The sequence below is a fragment of the Lemur catta genome, chromosome 13, assembly GCF_020740605.2.
Source record: "Lemur catta isolate mLemCat1 chromosome 13, mLemCat1.pri, whole genome shotgun sequence".
NCBI classification, from domain to species: domain Eukaryota; kingdom Metazoa; phylum Chordata; class Mammalia; order Primates; family Lemuridae; genus Lemur; species Lemur catta.
The window spans coordinates 37,575,663-37,603,571 of NC_059140.1; the positions used below are offsets into that span (position 1 = coordinate 37,575,663).

General features: G+C 37.4%; 1 protein-coding gene across 3 annotated transcripts in view; it reads left to right on the plus strand.

The window, feature by feature from the left end:
• The first annotated feature begins 979 nt into the window (after nucleotides 1–979).
• Nucleotides 980–27,909, plus strand: part of OBI1 (ORC ubiquitin ligase 1) — a 38,571-nt gene continuing 11,641 nt past the window's right edge. The window contains exons 1-5 of one of the 3 annotated variants that reach the window (XM_045566831.1): nucleotides 980–1,109; nucleotides 12,259–12,394; nucleotides 14,490–14,581; nucleotides 16,231–16,479; nucleotides 19,802–19,890. In XM_045566831.1, coding sequence (XP_045422787.1) covers nucleotides 1,038–1,109; nucleotides 12,259–12,394; nucleotides 14,490–14,581; nucleotides 16,231–16,479; nucleotides 19,802–19,890 — 638 coding nt within the window. In that variant the 5' untranslated portion in view covers nucleotides 980–1,037. Of the gene's footprint in view, nucleotides 1,110–12,258; nucleotides 12,395–14,489; nucleotides 14,582–15,411; nucleotides 16,480–19,801; nucleotides 19,891–27,909 lie in introns of those variants that run through there. The other 2 variants (XM_045566833.1, XM_045566832.1) reach the window with 2 other exon arrangements.

The following is a 27,909-nucleotide window of genomic DNA, read 5'->3' on the forward strand; positions in this document are numbered from 1 at the left end:
GTCCCAGTGGTCTTGTTCCTAAATCTTCCAACTCACAGATTTTATCCGTTTGTGTAGTTTATCACATCTGCTCTCTCTCACTTAAAGTAAGTTGCAGTTAGATTCCAAATCTGTTATGATGCATTTAAAATTCATTTAGGAACTTTTAGATTTTTTTTCTCTTTCACTGGTAGGAAATAATTTATAACCTCACAAATCCTCTCTTGAAGTTCAGTAACACGGTGGCACATTTCATATCCAATCATGTACCTGAAATGAAGGCGTTAAAATGCCTTGCCCAAGTGAGTGACTCCCACTGTTTGCAGTTCTCTCACGTCGGGTATTTATTAATCAGAGTCCACGGCTCCAATCCTTAACTCAAATCTCCTTTAGGCGGTAACCACAGAAAGGCCAACCGTGAAAGCAGGTCTTCAAGGAAAGCTGAGATTAAATGTATCCAGACTGTCTCAGACACAGATAAGGAGACAATCGCTGTGTGTTTTAAGTCAATTATTGTGCCCTCTGGAAGCACATTAAATCACTTAAGAATGGAAAGGGAGCTGAGAAAGGTGAAAAGTTTTGAAAAACTAAAATGTGCAGACAACATCTTTTTTCTTCGTGTTTTGACTGTGTCGTATGTTCACGGACTGTGTGGGGTTTAAAGCTTTAGGCGGAAAAACTCTCTCCTCCACCCAACCCCCAGAAAAAGATTTGGGGCTTTAAAATCACCTTTTCGCATATTCCTCTCTTCTCTCCACTACAACGCTTAACTTTAAATTTTCAAGATCCTCAACGCCTGTAGTAAACCACATTCCTTCCCATTCTCAGGTATCTTCAGCTCCCGAAACGGGGAAAGAGGTTTTTTTTTTTTTTTTTTTTCTTGGTATGAAAGGAAAAGGCCTCGGGAGAGCGAGCATTTTGAAAGCGCGTTTTCGTTTCCGCGCCCGGGCGGGCTTTGGCCCTGCCGGGCCGCCGTAGCCGGCCTCGAGCGCCCCCCCGTCGTAGCGAGGAGCCGCTGCCGGCGGGACTTCCGTGTTGGCGGGATTCTGAACGCTGCCATGGCTCAGGCCGTGCAGAACGTTACACTGTCCCTCACGCTGCCCATCACGTGCCACATTTGCTTGGGGAAGGTAATGGGTGATTCCGGGCATAGCTACGAAACGGGGTCGGGGATGGAGTCGCCCGCCAGAGCCGGTGGCTGTCTCCGCGCGGGGCGGGGAAGGGGCGTGTGGAGCCGAGACGGAGAAGACGCCGACCGGCTTTCTCCTCAGGCGGTGGAAGGCCGCGTCCTGGGGGGGGGGGGGAGGGAGCGCGCCGTGATTAATGGGTTCATCAGGGCGCCTTTTTGAGGAGGATGACAACGGCCAGGGGTCTGTAGGAAGGGCGGCGACACGGTGCTGCCACCGCCGGCGGCCTCATACGGGCCGACGCCGGCGTCGAAGGAGGCCGCGCCAGAAGCGCGTCGCGGCAATATTTTACGCCTCCGGGCAACCCCGTGGGGCGTGGAGTGAAGCTCATTACGACGCATTTCCTGGGAGCCTCGCAAACGTTCCTTAGTCTCCTGTGTAATCTCAGAGTGTTTTGTTCTCGGGCCTACAAAGCCGAGTCTTTTACATTTCCACAGCCCTTTCCTTTTCTTATCCTGGCCTGGTGGATGGCATTTGCGCTGGGTACGTGCCCCTGGATGGTGTTTAGAATCAGGAGCCTGGTCTTTAACGCCTCAATGGATCAGGCACGCGATCGAATACTCTGTGATGCAGAAGGTGCCTAATGTGTTTGTGAAACAAGGCGGAGAAAGTAGTTCTGAATTAGAGACGGCGTTTTGAATATTCCAGTGCATTTGTCTGCTCTTTCATTTCCGTTTGTGCCACCCATTCGATCTTTTAAAGAGCATTTCTTTACCGCGTAGATCAAGAAGGGGAAAGGTAGTCTGCACAACCAGATTTTTTCCACCCTGAATTGTTTTTACGTCTGTGGTGTGTCTGGGTATGGGTTTACCCCCAAGTGCAGATTCCAACTACAGTGGTAGGCTTAGAACTGAAAAATGCAAACTTCATGGAGTAAACTTTTGAGTGCCAGCCAATACGATCGTCTGCCTTAGATGTTTGAGGATAGAAGGAAGTCAGGATTGGAAGCAACTGATAACTCTTGATAGCAGTCAGTTCTGACAGGAGAGACCAAGGATAGCTCGTGTTTTCTACAACTGCCTACATTCATGGCTAGAAGAAGAGGAAGTGATGTTTGTAGTTGCTACACTCCCCTACATTTGACTCCTGACATAAAGTTCCTGGAAGTATGTGTTAAATTTCTGTGTGAATTTCCTCCAACACTAACCTTAAAGGCTGATAAAAATATTCTTAGGAAGTAATTTTCCCTTGGTCTTAGTTGTACATGTTATATCCAATTTCGATTAGTTAGTAGGCTGCCTTTTGCAATTGTGTGGACAGTGTGTTCTATCAGATTTGCAAAACCTATGCTTTTTGTGTTTAAGGAAAGTAATACCTAATAGAATATAGTGATTTGTATATTACAGAATGCTCTTGTATGCATTTATTATTTTGTTTACTCTTCACACCAATGCTGTGAGAGAGGGCTGGTTTTTCTGTCTTTAAAATAAAGTTACTAAGGTTTAGAGTCTTCGTTGTTGAACCTCTATCATTATCATTTCTGTCTTAAGTTGATTACTTCATAAAGCACTCAGCTGAGCTCATCCATGGCAGCAGACACTTTTGGTGTGTGTTTTTTTAATTTTTCTGTATTGGTTAGTTTTATTCTAAAATAAAAATCAGACAGTAAAAATGAAAAGATTAACATTTTGTAAACAGGCATTTTTTTCTGTCTACTATAGAAGCAGATAGGTATGGTGACTGAGGGCCTGAGTTCTACATTCAGACTACCTGTGTTCTAATCTAGGTTCTAACACTTACAAGTCATATGACCTTGTACAAGTTACTCACCCTCTTTGATCCTCAGTTTCATTATCTGTAAAAATGGAAATGGTAATAGTTTCAACTCCCATTTTTGCAGTTTTTGGAGAATTCAATGAAGCATATCTGGCACTTAGCGTAAAGTCTGTCACATAATGATATTCGATAACTGTTAGCCTTTACTGTGAGCACTGAAGCAGGCCCTCAAACTGAGGAAACCATCCTTTTCCAGTAACTGTTCTTCCTAGTTGCTTTGTGAGGCCACTGCACTTCTAATTGAAGATTTGCATTCCCAGTAAGTAGGACCTGTTTGTTCTAGAAATTGCCACAGTACATCCAGGGTTTTTAACTGGTTCCATATGACTGTTGCCTTTTGTATAGTTAAACCAAAGTTGAGCTGCTTGTGCTGCTCACCCTCCCACACATACTGTATTTGTGGGGTACTAAACATATCATGTCCCCAGCATCACCACCACTTCCCTGACATACTGCATTTCCATCCCCCTCTGAGAATGGCCTTAAAGTCCTTTGTGCTTAGCCCTTTTTCTTAATCATTCTTGTGCTGCTCTTACCACTTGTTCTCTGATCTCACGGTCAGCATTTGATTATTCAACAGAATTAGGAGCCATTATTCCTGGAAGGTCACTGTAAAAAAAAAAAAAAAAGTATGTATTGCTGTGAAAGAGGTTGGGAGGGGCTTAAATCTGAAAAGACAGATGAGAGGCTGATGGGGCGGGGAGGATGGAGATGAAAAGAGGGAAGAGAGCCTAAGTATGCACCTGTTGATGCTTTTTCTTTTGACTGTAAATGCACTTAAAATTGGAAATTTCAGACATTTTACATTTACTACCTCTTTCTCTACTTCTTTCTTAAAAGGTGGATTCTCTCTGCCCAGTAAAGTTTTTAGCAACTTTGCCAATATTATAAGAGCTCTATGTGGCTTGAGGAAGTTAGGTACTAATCTTGTGGAATGATTTATGTATAACATATTTTCTTGCCTATTCCTCCTTCATTTTTTTCCATGTCTTGGACTAGTGTGCCAGCAAGCAGAAATGTAGTAATGATCTAGCCCAGAATATTTGTTAAGTGACATTTTGATACTTCTACCATCCTGATACAGACCAGTGTATCTCTAGATAATTCCAGGGATTTATCTATCCAGTTAGGACTCAAGCTGGGAAACCAAATTTTGTCATGAGTGAAAGCCAAATGTGGCCCACAATTTTATGAAAGGATGAAGGGGGTGCTCAAGAGCAGTGCCAAACAATGAACACTGTTCAACATTAATATATCATATTCAGTTATTCCTCATTTGAGTATGAGCACAGTTTTGGGTACCATACTTTAAGGTAAACACAAATAAACCAAAGTATTTTGAAAGCATTTGGGAAGGAGTTGAAATTGGGGTTGAAATATAGATGGACTAGAACAGTGTTGGAATGAACAGACTTAATGGTGAAATCCTTAAATAATTAAAGCATTTTTCATTTGGAAGGGAATCAAGCTTTGTGTAGCTCCATAGTATTAAGATTTCTACTTAATATTAAGGGCAAGCTTTTTGGCTGAAACAACCGCAAATGAAATCAGTTTCCTTACAATGTAGGGGTACTAGTCTCTTGAAGTGTCCAGTAATAGGACTATTTCTTATAAGGAATACCATCAAAAGGATTTCTTCTTTCAGGGATGCCTGCTTTGCATTTCACCCATATCATTGATTAAAAATGTTGAAAAGATAGAGACTGGGACAAAGCCTAATGCAACTTAAAGAGTCGTCACTTTAAGTAGACGAAATTCATTAATTGCTGTTCGTTGCATGGTGTTGACTGGCCAGCAAGTCATCCACCTCAGCACATTGAGCCCATCTTTGAGTCTTGATTGCCTCTCAGTTCCCAGGAGTGGATTTAAGAACCAGCCTTGCACATTATTGTCACAAGTGATTTGCTTTGGAAAAAAGCCATGTGGAGTACAAGTTCTACATTTTTCTCTCTTTTCCAGATTAAAATACCTTGAAGAATGCAGTCACTTTCAGATACAAAAGTATAGCAATATACTTTTTTTTTACATAGAGTATAATAAAAAGTTAATTCAAAAAAGTATCCATATATACTAGAAATTATCAGGATTGGTATGTAATAGCTGACATATTAACTTCCCAAACAAGATTATAGTTTATCCTAAAGCATTCCTGGTAGGGATGAAGGAAGGAGAAGGGAGATGCATTATCTTTCTTTTTACCTCAACAAGAATGGGAACCCAGTTCAATAGGCATTAAATGACTTAGTTCACAGTTTTGAAGTTCTAGTATTCAAATTCTGGCCCAGAGCCTGGTGTTTCTTAAAACATAGCAAGAGTAATCCAGGAATTTTATTTTGAAAAGTTTCTAAATTCCCAAGGTTGAAGTAGTAGGGCCTCTGCTTACAATCATTTTTACACTGAAGACTAATTCCTTTTCATAGTCTAAGTCTTCATTAGAGAAACCCATAAAGTTTTGACAAGGTGCAAGAAAGAATAATAATCTTTCAAGAAGCAGGATTAGCTCTTGTCTCTAGTGAGGGTGCCAAAAAGGCAGAGGCGTTGATTTTAAGTGTAATTGCCAAACCCATTAGTAAAGCTTATCAGCAGCCTCTTCCCTCCCATCACCTCCATCAGTGTCCAGGATCTCACTTCTTTCAAGCCTGTGTTTTCTATCTCCTACACCTAGATTATTGTTTTCTAACTCTGCTCTAAGGAAGAAAAACCTGTTTCTTGGTTGAAAAAAAAAAATGTGATTTTGCAGTTGAGTCACATTGAATACAAATGCTGGCTCTGCCATTTATAACCTATATCATTATTTCCTTGAGTCTCAGTTTCCACTACTGAAAATGGATTTGAAACTACTAACCCACTAGCTTGTTAGGCAGATTCTTGTGAATATCCTAGACCAGTGGTTCTCAACCAGGTGGAGTTGGATTTTGCCCTCCAGGGACATTTGGCAATGTCTGGAGATATTTCTCATTGTCTTCAGGGGGTCACTACTGGCATCTAGTGGGTGGAGCCCAGGGATGCTGCTAATTAAACATCCTATAATATATAGGCAGCCCCCTAAAACAAAAAATTCTTCAGTCCGAAATGTGAGTAGTGCCAGAGTTGTCCTTTTAAGCCAATGTGTAACTCTTAGTAAGTGAGTCTTGGATATGGATATTAAAGGACTATCGTTTTAGACATGACTCCTTCCAAGTATATTTGCTTTTTTAAGAAAAGGGTTTTGGTGATAGAGTGAAGTCTCTTAAGACTAAAACATCTTTAAATAAAAGAAATGAAACAACATAGTAGAGTAACAGATTCTAGGGTTAATCTTTCTGCACCAGAGACTGTCTGCTCGGGCCCATTCCAGTGAGAAGAGGCCATTTTTAACACCTTGGGTTCTCTTCTCTTCCTTCTCCTTCTCACCAGCCTCAAGGGACATTACCCCAGATGAGTGTGAATTGTACATGTCACTTACCATTGCCATTGTTGTCTTGCATTTTTATTTCATAAGAATACCGTTTTATTGCCACAGATCTCATTTGAGAGTAAATTGGATAGAAAGTCTAATAACATTGGCAAATTATGATCATTTTTGTGTCTTGGGAAGATCTTATTAAAGAAAATTACATGTGTTTGGTATTGTGTATAGCAAGATCTAAGTAGAAGAGGATGGATGGACAGGAATTGAGGGAAGGCTAGGTTCTTTGTATTTTGCTACTGCAGGTTACAGTCAAATACATAACAAGTAACATGTTTTCATAGTTCTTTCTTTGTAAATTTCTATTCTCCTAAGCTAAATTTATACCATTGTCTAGAAATCATTATCTGATAAACACCTGGCTTAAAGAAATGGATTAGCCAACTCTTTCAAAAATTCAACATAACGGCAGGGATAATACCAGCTCTCGAACAGTGAAAAAGATTCTCCTGTGGGTGACATTGCTAATGGCACTTAGCAGACAGAGCCAAGTAGTCTGCCTGTGGTTGTTCTTCTGTATCATTTTGGCACATTAAATGGAGAGGTTAAACTTTTGCTTTTTCACAATTTGGCACTGGCCATTGACCTTTTGCTTCTTTAGAAACTTCTGGGCGTATTATCTGAGCCTTTCATTTTGGCACATCAAAATTCACTTTTATTAATTTTATAGTGTGCAAGGCATTGTACCAGGTGCTGCAGGTAGATGCAGAGATGAACAAGATACTGGCTGTGCCCCAAAAAGCCTGATATCTAATAATGAAAACAAAATATAAACAGTTTTCTAAGCATAGTACAGTGCAAAAAGAGGTGAACATTAAAATAAATGAACAAGGGGTACCCTATCAGAGACAGACTTGGTTAATTTTTTAAAAGATGTATGAAGGCCTTGCAGAGGAGGTAGCATTTGATCTGCATTGTAAAAGGTGGGAGGGATTTTATTTTGATTGTGTGAGACAAGTGCAGAGATTAGCAGGACATGTCAAGCTAAGAAATGGGAGCTCTGTACACAGGAAGTGCCCACTGTCCATATTCTTTTTGTTGAACATCAGATCTGTGTGGTTGAAGAGTAGATTGTGTCAAATATTGAAGTGGCAGAGGAAGGGAAATGGCTGTTTAAGAACTAGATTATGTTGCTCTTTGATTGCTATATTTAAGACTATGAGCAGGGAAAATCCATTGCTGTTTGGCAGGAGAGCAGTGAAAGCTGCTGATCCATATTTTAGGAAGGTAGCTCTGGCATTAGTGTGAAAGGTGAACTGAAGTGAACATTTTTGGAGGCTTGACAGCAGGTCATTGAATAGATCAAAGGTATTAATAAAAGAATGAGAACCTAAACTCATTATTGGGATGAAGATGGCAAGGAAAGGATAGATAGTAGGTAAAAGAACATTTCGAGATAGATTTGCCATGTTTTGGCTGTTCTGAGATGTACATTTTTCTTCAAATTGTAACATCTCTGAAATGGTTGTATCTTACAAATGTAAATGACAGTGTTTTTCATCCTTTTTTCTTAATGATATGTAAAATATTGGTGAATCTTAAAATCTATGGCTTCTTAGACTTGGTATATAACACCATCATCTGGCGACAATTTGGATGGTGAGGATAAGTGAAAAGCGTGAGTCAGAGACAGCTCTAACTGTTGTAGCCCAAGTGAAAAGGTGGTGATCTCATTAACTTAGACAGGAGGAGGAAGTACAGGAAGAGAGCAGTGTGTAGAGGTGGCCAACCTTGATTTGGGACATGTTATGAGGCAGCTGCAGGATCCTTATGGAGTTGGTTCCTGGGCACTTGGCCGTAGTAATACTGTTACCTCTTTTTTTTTTTCTTTTTTGAAGGATTGCCATGGAAGTGTCTGTATGAACATCCATTATTTAATTTTAAACAACATCTGAATCAAAAGGATACTAGGTTAAGCCACAATTTTCAAAGGCAGAAACTGATGCCTACAGTAACAAAAGGACTTACCCAAGGACAAACTGCTCAATAAGTGGCAGAACTAGAATTGGCCACAGGTTTGTCTGTCACAGCCTAAGCTCTGCCCCTTACTGAGGTCCAGTTACAGAGGGAACCTTAGAAGTTGTCAGCATGGATACTAATGCCATGTGACACGAGATTAAGAGAAAAAATAGAACATATCAGATAAGATGGCCTAGGACAAAACGTTGAAGGAAGCAGTTGTACCACCTCTAGTATCTTAACTCTCAGCATCTCACTCTCTGATCCTGTTTCCATCATGCTTACTCTCCAACATTACTACAGCCTTATTGAGACCCATCTGTTGACTCCATCATTTTTTCGCTGTCATCATTTATACTTCAGCACTATATTCCCGTATTATTCGTGATCATTTTTTATCATCCTTTTCTCACCCTTTCGTCTTGGCAAAACCCCAATTCTGGGTAAACCAAACTACTTATCTACTTCCTGCCTGAACCTGAGCAGCTAAATATTGTTAAGAAAAATACACACTTACATTAATTGGTCTTACTTTGCATTTAAAACCACAGACTTCAAATATTAATAGAAACTCAACAATGTGTAGCATTGCTACCTGTCTCTAGTAAATTTGCTTTCTCACTTTTCAAAATAACTGCATTATTTTCCTATTTTCTCAAATCTGTAGCCTATCTCCCTTTGCATTTTCAACTGATAACCTCACCTCATATTTAATGATAAAATATAAGCAGTTGAGATAGGACATGAATTCCCTCATCTTTCCATCAGCAGATCTTTCTACCCCTTTGTATTTGTCCTCACATCCCCTGCTTTCCCTTCTGTTACAAAGGAAGACAGATCCTCACTCCTGTATAAGCCAGAATCTCCCCTTGTGCTTTTCCCCTCTTGACTTCTTAGGGATTTTGCTTCCTATGGCCATAATACCCCTTCCCCTCTTCTTCTATCACTAATATCTCCTCTTTACTGTATCATTCCCGTTGGTATTCTTAACCATGGTATTTTTATGCTCTCTCCTTTACAGCAAAACATGAAGGAATTGCCTGTGTTCTCTGTCTTCACTTCTTCATATTTCATTGTCTTTCAAACTCCAGTCAGGTTTCCATCCCCACCGTTCGCTGAAACAGTGCTTGTCAGTAACAGATCACAGTGACTTCCGTGCAGTTAAATCCCATAGTCACATCTCAGTACACATCAAACTCAATCTCGCATCAATATTTTACATACCTGGCCACTGTCTCTCTGGAGAAACTTTCTTCTCTTGAATTCTGTGATAACGTATTCTCCCTTTCTACATCACAGGCCGCCTCCTTTTCAGTTTCCTTTGCTGATTGCTCCTCCTCTTCCTCTGCTTGCTGGAACACCTTCTTTTTTTCTAGCCATTGTGTCCATGCAGGGGATCTCCTCCAGTCCTATGGCTTTAAATGCCATTATCTCTTATGCCAGTGACTCTCAAAACCTGCTTTGCTAAATTTGTTTACTTAAAGTGGGCTTGTCGTCACATATTTAACATGGCCAAAACAGAATTCTTGATTTCTACCACATGTGAAACTTACTTCTCCTGTCTTTGCCACTTTAGTAAATGATAGCACCAACCACTGAGTTACTCATAACTGTTTTTTAGATTAACTTTTATTGTGGGAGCAAATATAAAGAAATTGATTGCTTTTAAATGTGTATATAACAGGGAAAGTCTACGTAGGGGTGGGAGAGAATCTTGAATCGTCTTTTATACTCTGCATGGTTTTATGTCTTGAGCATTGGCTTTTATCCATTTTTAGGTGAATTCATGACTTATAAAAATCGTTACCACTCTAAAAGTAGATACCAGTCTAAGGAGGTAACTCTTCTTTAACCGAGTTTCTTAATTTTAGGGTACTTCTAGGGATATTGCAGGGCTATGGTGTGGGTATGTGTGTGTGGTATGTGTTTGGGAAAGCCACAGAGTAGACATGGCAGTATCTTCCTAGTACTTAGTTTGAGGATTTTGTGCTCTTGAAATATTTCATGACATAAAGATGAAATTAAAGCATACATGAATATATTATGGTGTGGACTTCCAAATCATATAAATTTTTAAGGAAAAAAACAACCTGCAAAGAAAGCTTTGGCCTTGTCTGCCACTTGAGACTGTGACCAGGTGTACTTCACAGATAAGCGTTCACTTCTGGCTGCTTGTAGGAGCACTTTGGAAGAAGAGTTTGAGACACTGTACTTCATGGCCCTTTTAAAAAAAAATCTTATCAAACCAGTTGTACTGAATGAATTAGAACTAGGTTTCTCCAAGAAGTTTAAATCCATCCTCAGTTATCTTCTCTGTTTAGTTTTCTTAGAAGGGAGCACCAAAATGTTTAGAAAGCCAGACTGAGACCAGAGAGTTCTTTGCAGTGAGACTCAAATGATTACCTGTCATGAATAGCCATGTGTCTGTGATTTTTTTGAGGGTAGAAACCCCTTTCAAGTTAATGAATACTCATTGTATCTTTCTGAGGCAGACAGAGCAGCACAAGCATTTTCTCTGAGGAAGGTGGTTTGTAGTAGTTCTGTCTCTTCATTCTCCCTCTACTGCTTGATCTTCTAGTCTTCTAGTCCCTAGTATAGAAGGGCTCTACACTGATATTGTTATTATTAGAACAGGGAAATAGTGAAAAGAAATGAAAATGACTATAAAATGTTTTGAGTCCCACAGTGAAGGTACCATGTAAATCAAATGAAAGCCTAAGCATTTCTGTGCTGTTTATGTTTCTGTTGTTAAATTTGTACTATTTGAAAAATACTGTCATTATTCCCTCTGACAAGCTCCCTACCTAATTGAATATTAAGTACTATCTTAATAGCAATTAATTAATTCAGCAAACTTTTGCTGAGCACATACTGATTACCAGGCTGTCTTCTAGGTAATAGGGATTTAGAAATGAATGAGACTAAAGAAGGTCTTGCTCTCATGGAGCTTCCATTCTAATAAGGTAGATAGACAATAAATATGTAAACAAACAGATAATATGAGGTGATATAAATGCTAAGAAAAAAACCAAAGCAACTTCTCTTTTTTCTGTTTTCCTCCTGACAAAACAACTATACACAATCAAAACACCCAGTTAACCCCAAGCAAGCTACCTAATTTCTTCATGCCTAGGATTCCTTATTTGTAAATTATATTTACCCTGTTTACCTCACAGGGCTGTGGTATTTAAAGGGGCGAGGGGAGACGGGGACGATTCATGTGCAAGCCATTTGTAAAATATGACTGTAAATGTATGAAGGTATTTGTACTTGTTTAAGTAGACTCAAAGATTTGTGTATTTGGTGTATATTGTATTGTTGATATTTATGTCGGCATTGTTTTCTGTTTAGATCATAAACCACTTGAGAGTAAGGCTCATGCTTTTTGGGTTGTTTGTTTTAGTTTTCATGGCTGATTTTTGGGAATGTCTACTAAGATGTCAATGCTTAATAGTTGGTTGCTGTTATCCTGTAATAGAGTGGAATGGATTGAGGAAAAGATTCAAGCACCAGATGTATGATTGTGCTAAATGATCTTTAAAAAGCCTTCTAATCCTGCTATTCCATAATTCTAAAATAGAGAAAAATTGTCCCAGCCTTAGTGGAACAAAAAGAATTTTCTTTTTAGCATGAGAGTGGTTAGGCACAAAATAAAACATTTCATAATATGTCAGAAGTTTCAGTCTCCATGACCAACTATCTCAGATAATATCTTTGTTATACATATATAAGACACAATATGGTCAACAGAAGTAGTGTTTTTAGAAGTCTTACATATTCTCTCTCAAACAGCTGCTGTGCTGTACTCTAGTACTCTAAAAAAGCAATTTGTTTGTTCTAAACTAAACCATTTGGCATTCTAGTTATGACTGTTGCCCTGTACTAAAAGTAATGTTTCTTTTTTCAAAGGTACGCCAGCCTGTCGTATGCATCAACAACCATGTATTTTGTTCAATTTGTATTGATTTGTGGTTGAAGAATAATAGCCAGTGTCCAGCTTGCAGAGTCCCCATCACTCCTGAAAATCCCTGCAAAGAGATTATTGGTAAGGGCTTATTTTATACACACATAGGAATAGGTCTGAAACAATTTCCAAATAATGTATATTTTGGAGAATACTGAAATAGACTGTTTTCAATGATGTTCTTTAGCCAACATCACAGTAGGTGGATGAGTAATTTGTATAATGTATATGTGGAACAACTGAGAGGCATGAGACACTCTGAGAGATGCTATGAGAAATAACCGTTAGCTCTTCATGGATTTTAGTAGGGACTGCATGTGGACCAGAAATAAAAGGAGCAGATGGTAAGCACCAAAAAAATGCCCTGAAAGTTGAGACAAGAAAGGTCAGCTAGGAACATTGAGAAGGGCTTCATGAAGTAGGTGGTCTTTAAGATGGACATTTAAGGATGGGTAAAATTTCAACTTGTAAAGATCAGGGAGGACATTTCCTTCAGGGAGAATAGCATGAACTGAGGTTTAGACATAGGAAAACACAGAGCAGGTTTTTTATTAATAGAAATGATCAGTAGTTTAGTTTGGGTCTGATTACTATGCCAAGACTAAGAAGGTAAGTTGAGACTTTAGTGTAGAGAACTGTAAATGACAACTAAATGAGGGATTTTCTCTATGGGTAAGAAGAAGGGTGAAGTGGGCATGATGGTTTTGCGCAAGGGGGTGCTATGATCCAAAATGTGCTTTAGGAATATTACTCGGGTAGTAGTATGTAGGTGGGACTGTAGGGGTAAGACAGGATGTGAATAGGTCAAGTAAGATGATCTTGCCCAAGTAAGGGAGCATGTGAGTCTGGATTAAGGGTAAGTAAAACATTCATTGTCACACTAATGTGGATAAAAGAGGGGATAAAACTTGAACTGGAGGATCTCTGATAAAGAAAGCCTTTAAAGAGCCTTTTTAGTGTTTAGCTTTTATTGTGCTTATATAAGTTATTTCTTTTAGATTATAAAAATTAAAATGATTTTTATTTGTTTTTGCTTTAGGAAAAATTGAAAGTGAGTCCATAATTAGCCAAGCATAGGAAACATCTTTCAGGAAACTTAAGAAGTCATTTGTCATAGTCCAAAATTAGGGAAAATGGACTTAAGATTTTTACAAAGAAAGTGGAGAGGAAGTTATATGCTAGAGAGCAAAAGAACTAGTGGGACTTCAGAAATAAGAGATCAAAGGAGGAATCAAAGTTGGTTCCAAGATTTCTTTCTTGAGAACCTGGGTGAATTCTGGTAGAGTGCTAATTCTGTGCTGTGTTACATGCTACAGGGTTAACCTCTCTGTCTCTAGTTCTAGTTTTTTGAACTTCACCAAGGAGTCGGGTCTTTCTTGAACCATATGGTAAAATAATTTGAATATTTTCCCCCAGCATTTCTTCACATCCCTTTTCCTGCTTTCACTCATATCGAAATGATGTCTCTTAACTTCTCTCAAATAAAGTAGTTCATCCTCCCTTGCATTTGGATAGAATGTCCTGAAAAAGAACATCTGTAAAATGCCTTTGCTATTACTTACGATGCTAGGAAGTACAAAGAGGATAGCCACAGCATAAGTAAAGAGCTCTCAGGAAGAATTCATTTTGAGTGTATTTGTAACAAGTCATGGCATACAATTAATGCTATGACTCCTTAGCCATTGTAACTGGGTTGTTAGATTCAGGAAAAAGAAACATTAATCTTTTCAATTGTGTTACCAGTAACCAGGCATGCTCAAATACCTCAGTTATAATTATTTATATATGCATACGTACATGAAATATATATTTTATAATGTGCTGGTTAAATATAAATATAATTGATTTTATCATTGTTTAACAATAGTTTTCAGACTTTGTAGTAGTTCAAATGTGATAATATATAGCCTTTTCCTCCATTAAGTTTGCTATAATAAGATACACAAGGAAGTAAATAAAATATGATATTTTACTGAGGGTATTTCTTATGGAGTTATTTGATACTTATCTTTTCTCAGAATTAGGATAGAGAAAAGGCCTAGATTGCAGCCCCAAGTGTGTATATAAGGGAAAGGGTAGATGTTAAGCTGGGAAACTTTATAAAACAGTAAGAAAAAGGTTCATTTTCATTCTGCCCAAATCAGAATGAAAAATTAGGATTTTTTCTTTCCTGTAGGAGGAACAAGTGAAAGTGAACCTATGCTAAGCCATACAGTCAGGAAGCACCTTCGGAAAACTAGACTTGAGTTACTCCACAAAGAATATGAGGTAAACAATAATTGAAATATCAGCAGTGAATTCAAGGTAAAACTGAGCTACTTCAAGTACCAGGGAAGAAGGGAATAGGATTCTAGAGAAAAGGAACAGGTGGAAGCATTTCCTTTTTTTTTTTTTTGTTTCCAATTTAAAATTTGTACCTCTACAGATATGTATGCTCCCTCAAGAAGTTGGGAGATAAAGGAAACCCTTTTGTGAAAGTCATTCTGACCCCTGCATTCGTAATTTGTTTTTGCCTGTAAATTTACTGGTGATTATAAGCCTGATCAATTCTGGCAAAGTAAATACTATACTTTGTGTCAACTACCAGGACAGAGATTTTAGTGTAAAATATACTATTTCCTAATTATTGCCTAAAGGTGAATGAGCAGACCGATTTGCCATGGTGATGGGATTTTTCCAAATAAATTTATGCTAATAGAATACATATACTTTTGAATAGTACACATTAAGCCCAGTTGTCATTTTATGTTGACTAATGGGGAGATATTATTGATCTTCTCTTTTGACTCAGAATATCTTTAAGTTAAACTATATACATGGAAACTACTTCAGCTGCCTCAAAAAATTTTCAAAATGCAGTGAAACATAAATGATTGAATAAATGTTCATTCCTATGTGTGTTTTCCACATATATAAATATATAAACACTGTGTTTTTAATTGTTTATTAGTATATTCAAGCTAATACAGTGATTTTTAAATTATATAATGCTATTTAACTTGAAATGTATTATAACTTAAAATTGTAAATAGTACTGTGTTGTATTTAATTCTAAAATGTACTCTTAAACATACTTAATGAATATTTGTCACACTTAGATACTAATCAGATTAATCCTTTGGAAGATCACTGGCATATTGAGCTACTTGGAGTTTGTTTTCTAACAACAGAATTTTTAACAGCCTCAGTAAGGTGACGTACCTATTATAAATGAATAAATGGCAACTGTGTCCATTCAACTCTCCATATGCGCAAGTTCCTTATCCTTGGATTCACCAACCTCAGATTGAAAATTTTTGAGAAAAATAAAAATAATGCAAATAAAAAATGCAGTATAACAACTGTCTACATAGAATTTACATCGTATTAATATTAGGTATTATAAGTAATCTGGAAATGATTTAAAGTATGTGGGAAGATGTGTGTAGGTTATATGTAAATACAGTACTATACCATTTTATATCAGGGACTTGAGCATCCTTGGATTTTTGTATCCACTGGGGTCCTGAACCAAATCCCTGTCATATTGAGGGATTACTGTACTTCTTAGTTCTACTCAGTAAAGCAATTAATGTGCCTCAAATTTTGCTTCTGAAATAGAATCTACTTCCCTGTTGGAATTCATGTGACTTTTCTTGTTTTCTAAGATGTTTTCTTAAATAGAATCAAAGATTTGGCATTTTTTTAAAACTACAACTATTCAAATGAAAGCAGCATAAATGCTAATTTTTATCAGACTACATTTTGAGAATTTAAACTGTATGTGACTTTCTCTTTACAAAATGGTTCTAATGCAAAAAGAATCTTTGTATCTACAGAATTTTGCATATAAAATTCAAAAACACATTGGCTTCAGTTTAGCATGTGTATGTGTTTCATGTCTCTGTCTGCCTCATAACTGTGCAATGCTTTTTTAGGACGAAATAGATTGTTTGCAGAAAGAAGTAGAAGAGCTTAAGAGTAAAAATCTCAGCTTGGAGTCACAGATCAAGACTATTCTGGATCCTTTAACCTTGATGCAGGGCAACCAAAATGAAGACAAACATCCAGTTGCAGATAATTCAAGTAAAATTGACCCAGAAACTGTAGCAGAGTGGAAGAAAAAACTCAGAACAGCTAATGAAATCTATGAAAAAGTGAAAGATGATGTGGATAAGTTAAAGGAGGTAAGTTGGGTTTTAAAAAAATCTATTATGGTTGTTTTAAAAATTCTATAATATTTTGAGCACCTTCAAAAATAAATATAAATAGCCATAATATCTTATCTCATCATCAGATGATTTGTGAGGGAAGGATAGAATCTCTGGATGAGCATTTATATGCAATAAGAAAACCTTTTCTCATTAAATATCATTAGCTGCCAAGAAATATCAGATGGTTCCATTTGTGACTATAATTGGAGACTCTAGTGCTTGTATATGAGATTGCATCTTCTTCTAGAAGAGTAACATCAATTTAAAAGATGTGTTTTTATTTCCCCCTCTTTGTGGTTTGCCTTAGTTTTTTAAAGCTTATGTCAGTAACTGCCCTGTGTGCATAAAAACACACACATACCCATTTTCCTACTTATAAAAGGAAAAGTTTTGACCATATCTTTTCTAGCACTACCATTCTTTGATTTTTAAGATTGTAAATAGATAATTAAAGGGTTAATAACTAATTGCAAAAGAGCAATGAGCAGCTTTAGACTACTCCATGCAAAAGAATATTGTGACTTATGAGGCTAGTTCATTTTTTTTTTTCAATTATTCTTCCATCTGTTTAACAAGATAGAGGGCATAGGTGAAAAAGGCAAACTTTTAGGATTTTCCAATTTAGGAAGGGAGATAAGATCCATGTCATCAGCACTAGACGTTACAATCAATTGCTATAGCGCTCTCTTGACCCAAGTGACAAGCCTTTAGCTTGACTTCGAGTTTATCCACAGTGGCGTCCTATTGGAGATGGTTTTGTTCTATTCAACCTATCTGCATTCCCTTAAAATACTATTCCTGTGCTGAATTACTAAATCCTGCCTCCTGAAATCATTAATGAGCTCCATATGATATTTTAAAGAAGTACCACTGCATATTGGTTCTCATCTTCAGGGAGGTTAGTCAAGTAACAGAAAATCATCTGCAACTTAGGTGTAAGCCATCATCCACATATAAAATAAATGCTGTTTGGGCACGGAAAAAGCCAAGATGAGAGGAAGAAGAGAACTTACTGCCTTCAGAGAAAAAAGAAACTACAGACATAATTGCACTGAGTTTGTTACAAGGTCCAGGGAAATGTGTAGTTTCTTTAGCTATTGATGTCCAACATTAGCCTATTGCTTTGTTAGAAGACAAGAGGACACTAAAAGGAATGCCAGCTGGGAAGTTAGTTTTTATCAATCTGCCATGCCCCCTTTAACTTCCCTGCCTCTGCTTGAGCATTGGTAAGCTCTATATAATTTCCTTTATAGTTATTAAATTTCATTTAAATTTTTGGCAATAAATACTTAGAGCCTGAGGCTCTGTGTAGAGACTACTCTGGGCTGATAAGGGTGGTTTAAGGAATGTTATGTAAAAGAAGAGTACATAAAGCACAGTTAGTTTTTCTTTGCTCTTTTAATGGTGACATGTTAAATCCAATACCCAAAGGTACCCCTGAGACTTCAGAATTATTTAGGATATTTAATAAGCCAATTTTGGATGTCTAGTGATGGTATTAGATAATAGGCTATAAACCGGGGCATAAATGAATGAAAACACATGGACTGCAGAGACAAAACTCAAAAGTGAAGTGCAAGATAATAACATACTATAAATCAAATGTAGGAGTACAAAAGTTTAAAGGACCCCTTAGCATGAATGAAATGGACCTTTTTCTTTTTTGATGTTTCCTGGACTAGATGAGTTTTGAACCATTATGAGACCAGTATCATTATCGAATCAGTATTGGGAATGCAGAATAGTCAGTTGAAGTCTTTATTACTCTTTTAGGTGCAACAAGTAGGCAGAACTCTGCCCTTTGTAATCTTTACTCACCTAACCTTCCTGAACTTGAAAATACCTCTGATAGTTGAGGAACTAGCAAACCCATAATAAGAGGTATTAGAGAGCCACAGGACTGGTGAGAGACCTTGAAACACAGAGAAGTACAGTAGTGGAGGGCAGGAATGGGGAAGGGAAATCAAATGAGTTTCTAATTTAAGCTTGTCCTCGTCATCAAAAAACATTCACTAAGTGCCTCTCCTTATTGTGCTATGCTTGAGAGCTTAATTCATTGTCTGCATGTATGAGGAAGTAAATGGCTTTACTTATGTCTTCAGAGAGGCAGTAATGGTGTTTATCAGTCACTTAGAGAATTAACCCTCCACAATCCTGGTTGGTGTGCAACCATGAAGATTAGCAAATGCTTGGAGCCCCAAAGGAACCTGAATGAGTCTAAGTAAGGGAGTTAGGCTTTATGTCCAAAAGAATGTCCTTTACCCTACTTCTCTTATGATTGTTATGGTGCTTTTGTATGTGACTGGGCAAGTAATGTAGTCAGAAGTTCTAAAATTAGTCAAAAGCATTGGTCAAATTTTTGAACTATGTTTTTAAAGCTTCTTGGTTAAAACCTATTTTGTCGACAGTAGTTCTTCTGACCAGTTCACATTGAATATAAATATTCTAGTCAAAGAATTTCCCTTGACACGTAAGTGAGGTTGGTTTCTAGTCTACAGTCTTATTTTTCTTTGGAATACATAAATGCAATGACCAGGGATCTAAAGAAAGTAGCTTTTAAGAAGACTCTAAAATTTAAGCATACTACTTTTTAGGCTGTCCAAAATCAATATTGAGCCTCTAGATTTTCTAGCAACTAGTGTCTTGTTAGGTAATTTTTAGGTGTCATACAATTCAAGAAAGAAAATCATACTTAGCAGATTGGTTTTTAATCAAGGGAGAATCCATGAAATTTATTAGAAAATATTGACTCAATTTTGAGGACCCAGAGGTTGTAAGCCAGGGGATTAGGAGAGCCTTTTTGAAGAAAAAAATCAAGTAGCTTAATCATATTGGATTTGTTACCACTGGAAAAAAAATTTTTAAATAGCAACCAAGAAATCAATTTCATAACTCAAGAATTAACTCTTCATCATTAGTTTGCAAATACTTGTATGTGATACAGTGTTACCTTGCTTAGAGTATTCAGTTATGTGAAAAAAAGAAAAAAGAAAAACATATTTACCATTGGTGTGATTCCTTAATGACTCTGAGCTAACATAGCTTCATTTATTTCCCTGGATAGGAGACTTGCAAAGTGCTTTGTGAAATATGGATTAAAAATGCTTAGTTGTTTTCATAGTTTCAGAAGTCATTCCTGGTGGTAATTTTAATTTTCTGACAGCCATGTTCTAGTATTCAGTTTTTGGATATTTTCACTCTAAAAAATACAGATGACTCATGTCCTGATTTTTACAAGACACTTTTGTTTTGGCTTGTGCTTAATTGTTTTCAATTCTTTTTTTTTTTTTTTAAGGCAAATAAAAAATTGAAATTGGAAAATGGTGGCCTAGTGAGGGAGAATTTACGACTGAAGGCTGAAGTTGATAACAGATCACCACAGAAGTATGTGTTTTGCTCACAGAGTAATATTTCAGGTTATGTCAATATGTTAGACTAGACTGCTGTGATAATGTGTTTTCTATTTGATTATTTTCATGTAAGCATGTAGGTTTAAGTAGAATATCTTGCCTCTAAAAGTCAAGTGTATGCTTTGTGTTATTGGTAAAATCTTAGCTTGGTTAAGGCTAATTTTGAAGAAAGGATTTCATTCGTACCCTTTTTCCTTATCTGATTAACAAGAAGATTGTTTTATGTGACCTAAGATAGGCGAGCATTCACTTGGCTTTACATATAACTGTTTAACAGTACTAACAAATAGTAGTGAGATTAAGATAATGTCCTTTAGCTATTTTCTGAGATAATAATATTAGTAATAATTGACATTCATATAGTGCTTTCTCTTTGCCAGATACAACAACATGTAATGAAGAGCTATTATTATTCTCTATTTATAGATGAGAAAATGGAAGCATAAAAGATGAAATTAATTTATCTAAACTTGCTCAGCTAGTAAGTGGTAGAAATAGCATTTGAAGTCAGGTAGTCCAGCCCCAGTGTCTCTGTGCTCTTAACCAGTACACTGAAAAGCCTATCTGAAATAGAATTTAGGGCATTGTTCATTGAATTTTGGACTAATTTGAAAGTATACAATTAAGTAAATTTATTCTTCCCTTATAGAATAGTTTCCATCCCATTCCAGAAAATAAGAGCTTGCAATTATTGGCCCACTTAGCAGTTAGTTTGTTTAAAATGGAAAGAGTTGGGATTTAAGAGTTAGGATTTAAGAAAAGATGTCAGACAGCACATGAGGTTTTTTTTCTAGGAAAAGAAGAGACAAATGAGAAGACAATAGGGCCCCCAAGGTCATATAGCCTCTCTGAGGGATAGCACATCAGAACTCCAAGCTTTGTTTCCATCCAACCACTGGATTTTATTTCTTTCTAATGGAAAAGGACAATGCAGGAGTAAGAGAACAATGGAAATTTTATCCTACCAAAAATCGCTCTCTGCTTGTCATTTGAAAAGGAGGAATTATTGCCCTTGGTAAAACCAAGCATGGTATCAGGAAATGGTAGAAGTAAACCATAATTACTCGAGACAGAGATAACTAACCAATAGGAAAAGAACTATAGCTTTTACTTTTAAGTAGTTCCTTCCCTTGTACTCTCCAACCCTGTTTTTCTTTCACTTTAGATAATGTTCTACTTTGACAAATTAGTCAAATAAGCTTAGGAAGTGTTGCTGTCATGTGGTGGTTTGAATCTCTACTCCCATCATGTATTGGCAGTTCGCCTTGCCAGTCATAGTAATGCTTGTCCATTAGCCATTTCCCACAGCATGCTGAATGGAACTAGAGCTATTTTGTTTGTAGCTTTTATTTCTTGAAAAGTTGCCCACCAGATTTCAAATTTAATGCCAGCCACAAGGATGTGTGTTTTTAAATATCCATGGCTCCAACCGGATAAGGTACTGAAGAATCTCACCTGAGGAAACCTGGCCTCTCTCTACTCGCAAACAAGCAGCCACACATCTGAATCCAATATGACTTTAGGATTTGCCATCTTTAACTTCCGTCGCTTCCCTTCAGGGGAAGGGAACAATTTCACTTGAAAAACGATTTGAGCTGACCCCTATTCTAGATCAATTTGCAATGCATTGAGGTATTAAATGCATTGCATTTGATTTATAGCCCTGTTTACTCTGCATCACCAAACCCTAGTGGGAGTCAGAGAGAAGCTGACCACAGCTGAAAATACCTAGATCTGGTTCACCCTAGGAGAGCTCCTATTTGTATGGAAAAGAATAAGAAATTTCAAGCTTTTACAAATAAATGCAAGCAAATAAAAATCACCCATTCGATTTTATTCCCTCAGTTTAGGAAATACCTTGACTAATTATTTTTCTTTTGTCAATTTGGTTACCTATCAAGGTGTATATTTTTTATACACTTGGCCTTCGTCTCTGATGTAGCCTACAAATTGAGCAGAACTAAGGAGGGGTAAAAATTAGGAAGGTGTATTAGCTTGGACTGCATAACAAAATATCATAGACTGGGTGGCTTAAACAACATTTATTTTCCCACAGTTATGGAGCATAGAAGTCCATCAAGGTTCAGTAGGGTCAGGTTCTAATGTGGGTTCTCTTCCTGCTTTGCAGGCCATCACATTCTTGTTATGTCCTCACATGGTAGGGAGAGAGATTGTGCTCTGGTCTCTCTACCTCTTTTTATAAGGACACTAATCCTTTTGGATTGGGGCCCCATCTCATGACCTAATTTAACCTTAATTACCTCCCAAAGACCTTATCTCCTAATACAGTCACATTGGGCTTCAAAATATGAATTTGAGGGGGAGGAGCACAGTTCAATCCATTGCAGAATGGATGTCCAAACAAATATCATGCTACTCCCCCAAAACTAGACTAAAATCTGGTGCAAAGAAGGGGGACTCAAACATTTACATTGGTCTCATGTAGCTAGTATTATATAAAAAGTAATATGTTTTATAATCTTTTAAAAATAGTGCAGTAATCTTTTAAAATCAAGGTCTGGCTTATCATTGATTGCCTACAGTTTTTCTGTTCTTTTACCCTCCATTATATCCAATCTTAAAGTGTACCTGGACATCCTTTCTCAGCTTTAACTTAAAAGCCCTCTTGAGCAGTGTGGCAGATAACCTACTAAGCATGTTCTTCTAGGCTTCAGTAATGTACATTCTGTTCCTTGTCAAAAATTCATTATTTTAATATCTAAACTGGTGGTCCAGAAAATGCAGTCTTTCTTCTTTGGCCTTATCATGTAGCCATTTCCTGAATTATTCTTTCTCTTCTAAATTGATGTATTATATTTCACTGGAGGAAACCCACTTGTTTATTTGCCCCTGCAGTTTCCCCTAACTTGGACTCCTGAGACAATCAAATTTGATCTTCAGAGCCAAAGGGGTGGTGATATGTCCTTTAGTTTGCAAGACTACTATCTGAAGAAAACTTACTCTACCTGCCAACCCAGAAATACTGAATTTTTTCTTACTTAACACTGTATTAGGTGCTTTGAACTATATAAAATAAATACTCCCTCTGACCCCTAAAGTAGGGTAGATTCCCTTGCCATAATTTATTTTATTACCTGTACTTTCCCTTAGCATATCTCACAACTGTTAATAATTAATATTTTGCGTAATTTTGTTATAACTTTCTTCTGTTTAAGCCAGGGCTCTAGTTGTATTCACTTTTGTGGCCACTTTTGTGGCTTTTATAGAATTCTGGCTCATATCCTGCCCCTAATACATGTTTGTTGACTAAATGAATAAAAAACATAGTACCTAAGACTATAGGGAAGAATACAGACAAATCCAGACTGTAGTACACTCAACAGGAAAAATTACTGGGTTTCTCATCACATCATTGGCATAGAGTGGGGTGCTGCTTTACAATAAAAGAGAACTAAGAGACATAATAATCAAATGCAGTACGTGGATCTTGTTTACCATGCTGATTAGTAACAAACTGTCAAAAGACATTTTTGAGGCAATTCGGTAAATTTGAATATGAAGTATGTATTTAGATGATACCAAGGAATTATTGTTGATTTTGTTTAGGTATCATTGTTACTTAAGAAAACACCCATTTATCTTAGTCCTTTGGGCTACTATAAGAATACACCATAAACTGAGTAGCTTATAAGCAACAAAAATTTATTTCTCACAGTTTTGGAGGCTGGGAAGTTCAAGATCAGGGTGCCAGCAGGTCTGATCAGGGCCCACTTCATGGTTCGTAGACTGTCATCCCGTCATCTTTTTGCTTTGTTCTGCATGGCAGAAAGGGCAAAAGAGCTCTCTGGTACATCTTTTTAAGGGTACCAATCCTATTCATGAGGACTTCAACTTTATGACTTACAGGTCCCCAAAGGCTCTACCTCTAAATACCATCACCTCCAAAGGCCCTGCCTCCTAATACTATCACATTGGGGAATGGGTTTCAACATAAAAATTCTGGGGGGACACAAACATTCAAGCTGTTGTACCATATTTTATTTTAGAAATGTATACTAAAATATAGACTACAGAATACTTTAGCAAGAGAATATACGTACAAGGCCAATAAGGCAAAACTCTTGATAATTATGGAATGTGAGTGATGAATAAATGGGGTTTATTATACTGTTCTCTATACTTCTGTGAATGCTGAAAGTTTTTTAGAATAAAAAATTAAAAGCAGCAAAGCATGGTCCCTGCCTCCAGGAAATTCGTAGTTAATGAAGGCAAGAGATGAAAATACATGAAACAATTAAATACTAAACAAACACTAAGCCAAATAACAGAGACTGCAGTATGGGTTCAGAGAATGGCAAGTGGGTGGAGGTGATAAGGAAAGTCTTTATCAAAAAGTCAGGACTTGAGTCCAGCTTTGAAGGATGGAGATTTCAGAGAGGAGAAAGGCATTTTGAGTGGGGGGAACTGCTTGCGCTGTTAGGAATGGTCCCTTCGCCTCCAGTGATTTTTCTTCAGTAGTAGCCACCCATTATGTTACTGTTCAGTACACAGTAGCTTCCTTCTCAAATTCATCACAGCAAAAGTCCTCTATGTAATTTTCACTCTATTGTGGCCAGTATCACCCTACACATAAACTGGTTAGCATAACTCCACTACATCTACCACCCTCTGGTCAAAGCAGAAAGGCCTATTTTCAGTCTGAGTATTTAGTGGGGAATGTGAAGTGTGCCACACCTCCATGTGGTAAACAACATCAAGAAAGGGAAGAAGCTGAAGGGAACACTTTAGTACTGGATTTCTTGTATTCCTAAATTCCCCTGACTTCAATAACTAATCCTAAACCGTGCCAGGAAATGTGAATGTATTTGTCCTTAATGGAGTTAGGAGTTTCTTAGTGATTTTTTAACTTGAAGAAGTGTGAAGAATTAACTTACAAAGCATTTGAAAATTCCCTGCCTTCTGTCCCACGTCTCTTTGTTCAGTTGTGCCATTTTTTCACTCTACCCACTCTAGGCAGAGATTGTGCCATGTTGCCAGCTATTTTGCATTAGCAGAGCAGTTCTTGCCCTCAGCTACTAACTCACCTTAATAATATGGAATACAAAGCTTCATGTACAAAACTCATTTTTGTCAAATTTGGTTATACTTGGATTATAACTTGGTTATTTTATCAAACTTGGTTATAATTGGATTAATGGCTTTTCTTTCTATAAATAAGTATGCAGGGATGTTATGTGTTCTGTCATTGTATCTTTAGTGAGATCTATGGGTTTGATAATGTCTCCCTGCGTGCAGCTCATTTAACTGCACAGCAACCCGAAGGCTTGTCATTATGGACCAATCTTCACCCATGCCTTAGCTCCTTTTGGGGGTAGATAAAGGTTCTAGATACTCTGGGCAGAAAGCAGTATTTCCTGTTACTAGAATTTGAAAAGAAGGGCTCTGAAAAGGAAAGAATAGACTTCACAGATTATGACCTGGGCTTTCTTCCTTTTTTGCTGTATTTGTGTTTTCTTCAGTCATCAGAAACCAAATTAAAAATCAGTTATCTCGTGGCTTTAATAATTGCTTAGCTATATGTCAGAGATTAAAAATAAAATCTTAATCTTTGATGTCACCTTCTTTCCTGACCTGCAGGTTCATGTTCCCATCTATCTATCTATTTTGTACCCTTACCAGAGATTCTGTACCTTAAATTTACCACAAAGCACAGGGATTAAGAACTTAGCTCTGGAAACAGACTTCTGGATCCAAATTTCCCTGCTTCTACTCTGTCCCTCCTTTTCCTACCCAATTCATTTTCACCATACCCAAAATTGTCTTTTTATAAAATATAAATCAGATTATTTAAATCTCTTGCCTAAAACTATCCAGTGTTTTCCTAAAATAAAATTCAGACTTTTTACTGGCTACTCCACAGTTGCCTCTTCCACTTCATCTCATTCTCACTCCTCCAGTTTATCCTGCTCCAGCTCTACTGGCAGCCTTCTGTTTCTAAAACACGCTGGATTTGTTTCATCCACTTGGAATATTCTGCTTGCAGATCTTTATGTGGCTGTCTCCTTCAGTTGTTAGGTGCAGAGAGGCCTTTCCTGATCATTCATTCTAAAGCAGCCTTCCCACTCAGCACCTTCTACTTCCTAACTCTGTATTATTATAAGACCATAATAATAAAACCATGGTGTGGTAAAACAGTAGAGCATGTTTAGAGATTATGAGCACAGGCCCTGGAGACAGACTTCCCTACGATTGAACACTGGCTTTGTCCACTTATTAGCTGTGTGATTTAGGCAAAGATATTTAACCTGTGTTTCAGTTTTTGTCTTTTATAAAATGAGACTAATAATACTAGCTACCTTATAGGTTGTAGTGAGGATTAAATGAATTAAAACTTAAAATACTCTTACAACAGAGTCCATAGTTAACACTCAACCAGTGTTGTAGTATCATTGTCTTCACAGCCTTTATCACTGTCTGAAATTATCTTGTTCCTTTAATTGCTTGACCTGTTTGTTGTCTGTCTGTCTCCATTCTAAACTCTTTGTGTGTGTGTGTGTGTGTGTGTTTTTAAAATTTTTTTATTGATCTTTTTTTTTTTTTTTTTAATTTCAGCTCTTCATAGGGGTACAAAACCTCAGGTTATATACATTGTCCGTGTCTCGCCCATCCCCCTGAGTCAGAGCCTCAGGCATGTCCATTCTCCAGACAGTGCGCCTGGCACACACCATGTAGTCATACCTCCACCCCCCCCCACCTCCCTGAGTCAGCACCTTCAAGCATGACCATTCCCCAGACGGTGCGCAACACACTCATCATGTAGGCATGCATCCATCCCCTACCCCTATCCCCCGTCTCAGTCTGATATCCAATTGGTATCCTTCCCCGATGTGCATTTAGGTGATGATCAGGGAAATCAGTTTTCTGGTGAGTACATGTGATGCTTGTTTTTCCATTCTTTGGATACCTCACTTAATATAATGGGTTCCAACTCTCGCCAGGAGAACCAAAGAGATGTCGTATCATCGTTATTTCTTATAGCTGAGTAATACTCCATGGTATACATATACCACAGTTTACTAATCCATTCGTGGATTGATGGGCACTTGGGTTGTTTCCACATCTTTGCGATTGTGAATTGTGCTGCTATAAACATTTGGGTACAGGTGTCTTTGTTATAGAATGACTTTTGTTCTTCTGGGTATATGCCCAATAATGGGATTGCTGGATCGATTGGTAGGTCTACTTGAATCTGTGTAAGGTATCTCCATAATGCTTTCCACAGGGGTTGCACTAGTTTGCATTCCCATAAGCAGTGTATGAGTGTTCCTGTCTCTCCGCATCCATGCCAACATGTGTTGTTTTGGGATTTTTTGATAAAGGCCATTCTCACCAGAGTTAAGTGGTATCTCATTGTGGTTTTGATTTGCATTTCGCTGATGATTAGGGATGTTGAGCATTTTTTCATATGTTTGTTAGCCATTCTTATATCTTCTTTTGAAAAATTTCTATTCATGTTATTTGCCCACTTTTTGACAGGATTGTTTGATTTTTTTCTTGCTGATTTTCCTGAGTTCTAAATAGATTCTTGTTATCAGTCTTTTATCTGATGTGTAGTATGCGAAAATTTTTTCCCATTCTGTAGGCTGTCTGTTTATTTTCATGACTGTTTCTTTGGCTGTGCAGAAGCTTTTTAATTTAATCAGGTCCCATTCGTTTATTTTTGTTGTTGCTGTGATTGCCTTAGGGGTTTTCTTCATAAATTCTTTGCCTAGACCAATGTCTGTAAGAGTCTTTCCTACATTTTCTTCTAGAATTCTAATCGTTTCCCATTTAAGGTTTAAATCTGTTATCCACCGTGATTTGATTTTTGTGAGAGGTGAAATCTGTGGATCCTGTTTCAGTCTTCTACATGTGGCTATCCAGTTTTCCCAGCACCATTTATTGAATAGGGATTCTTGTCCCCAGAGTATGTTTTTGTCTATTTTGTCAAAGATTAGATGGCTATATGAGGATGGTTTTATATTTGGATTTT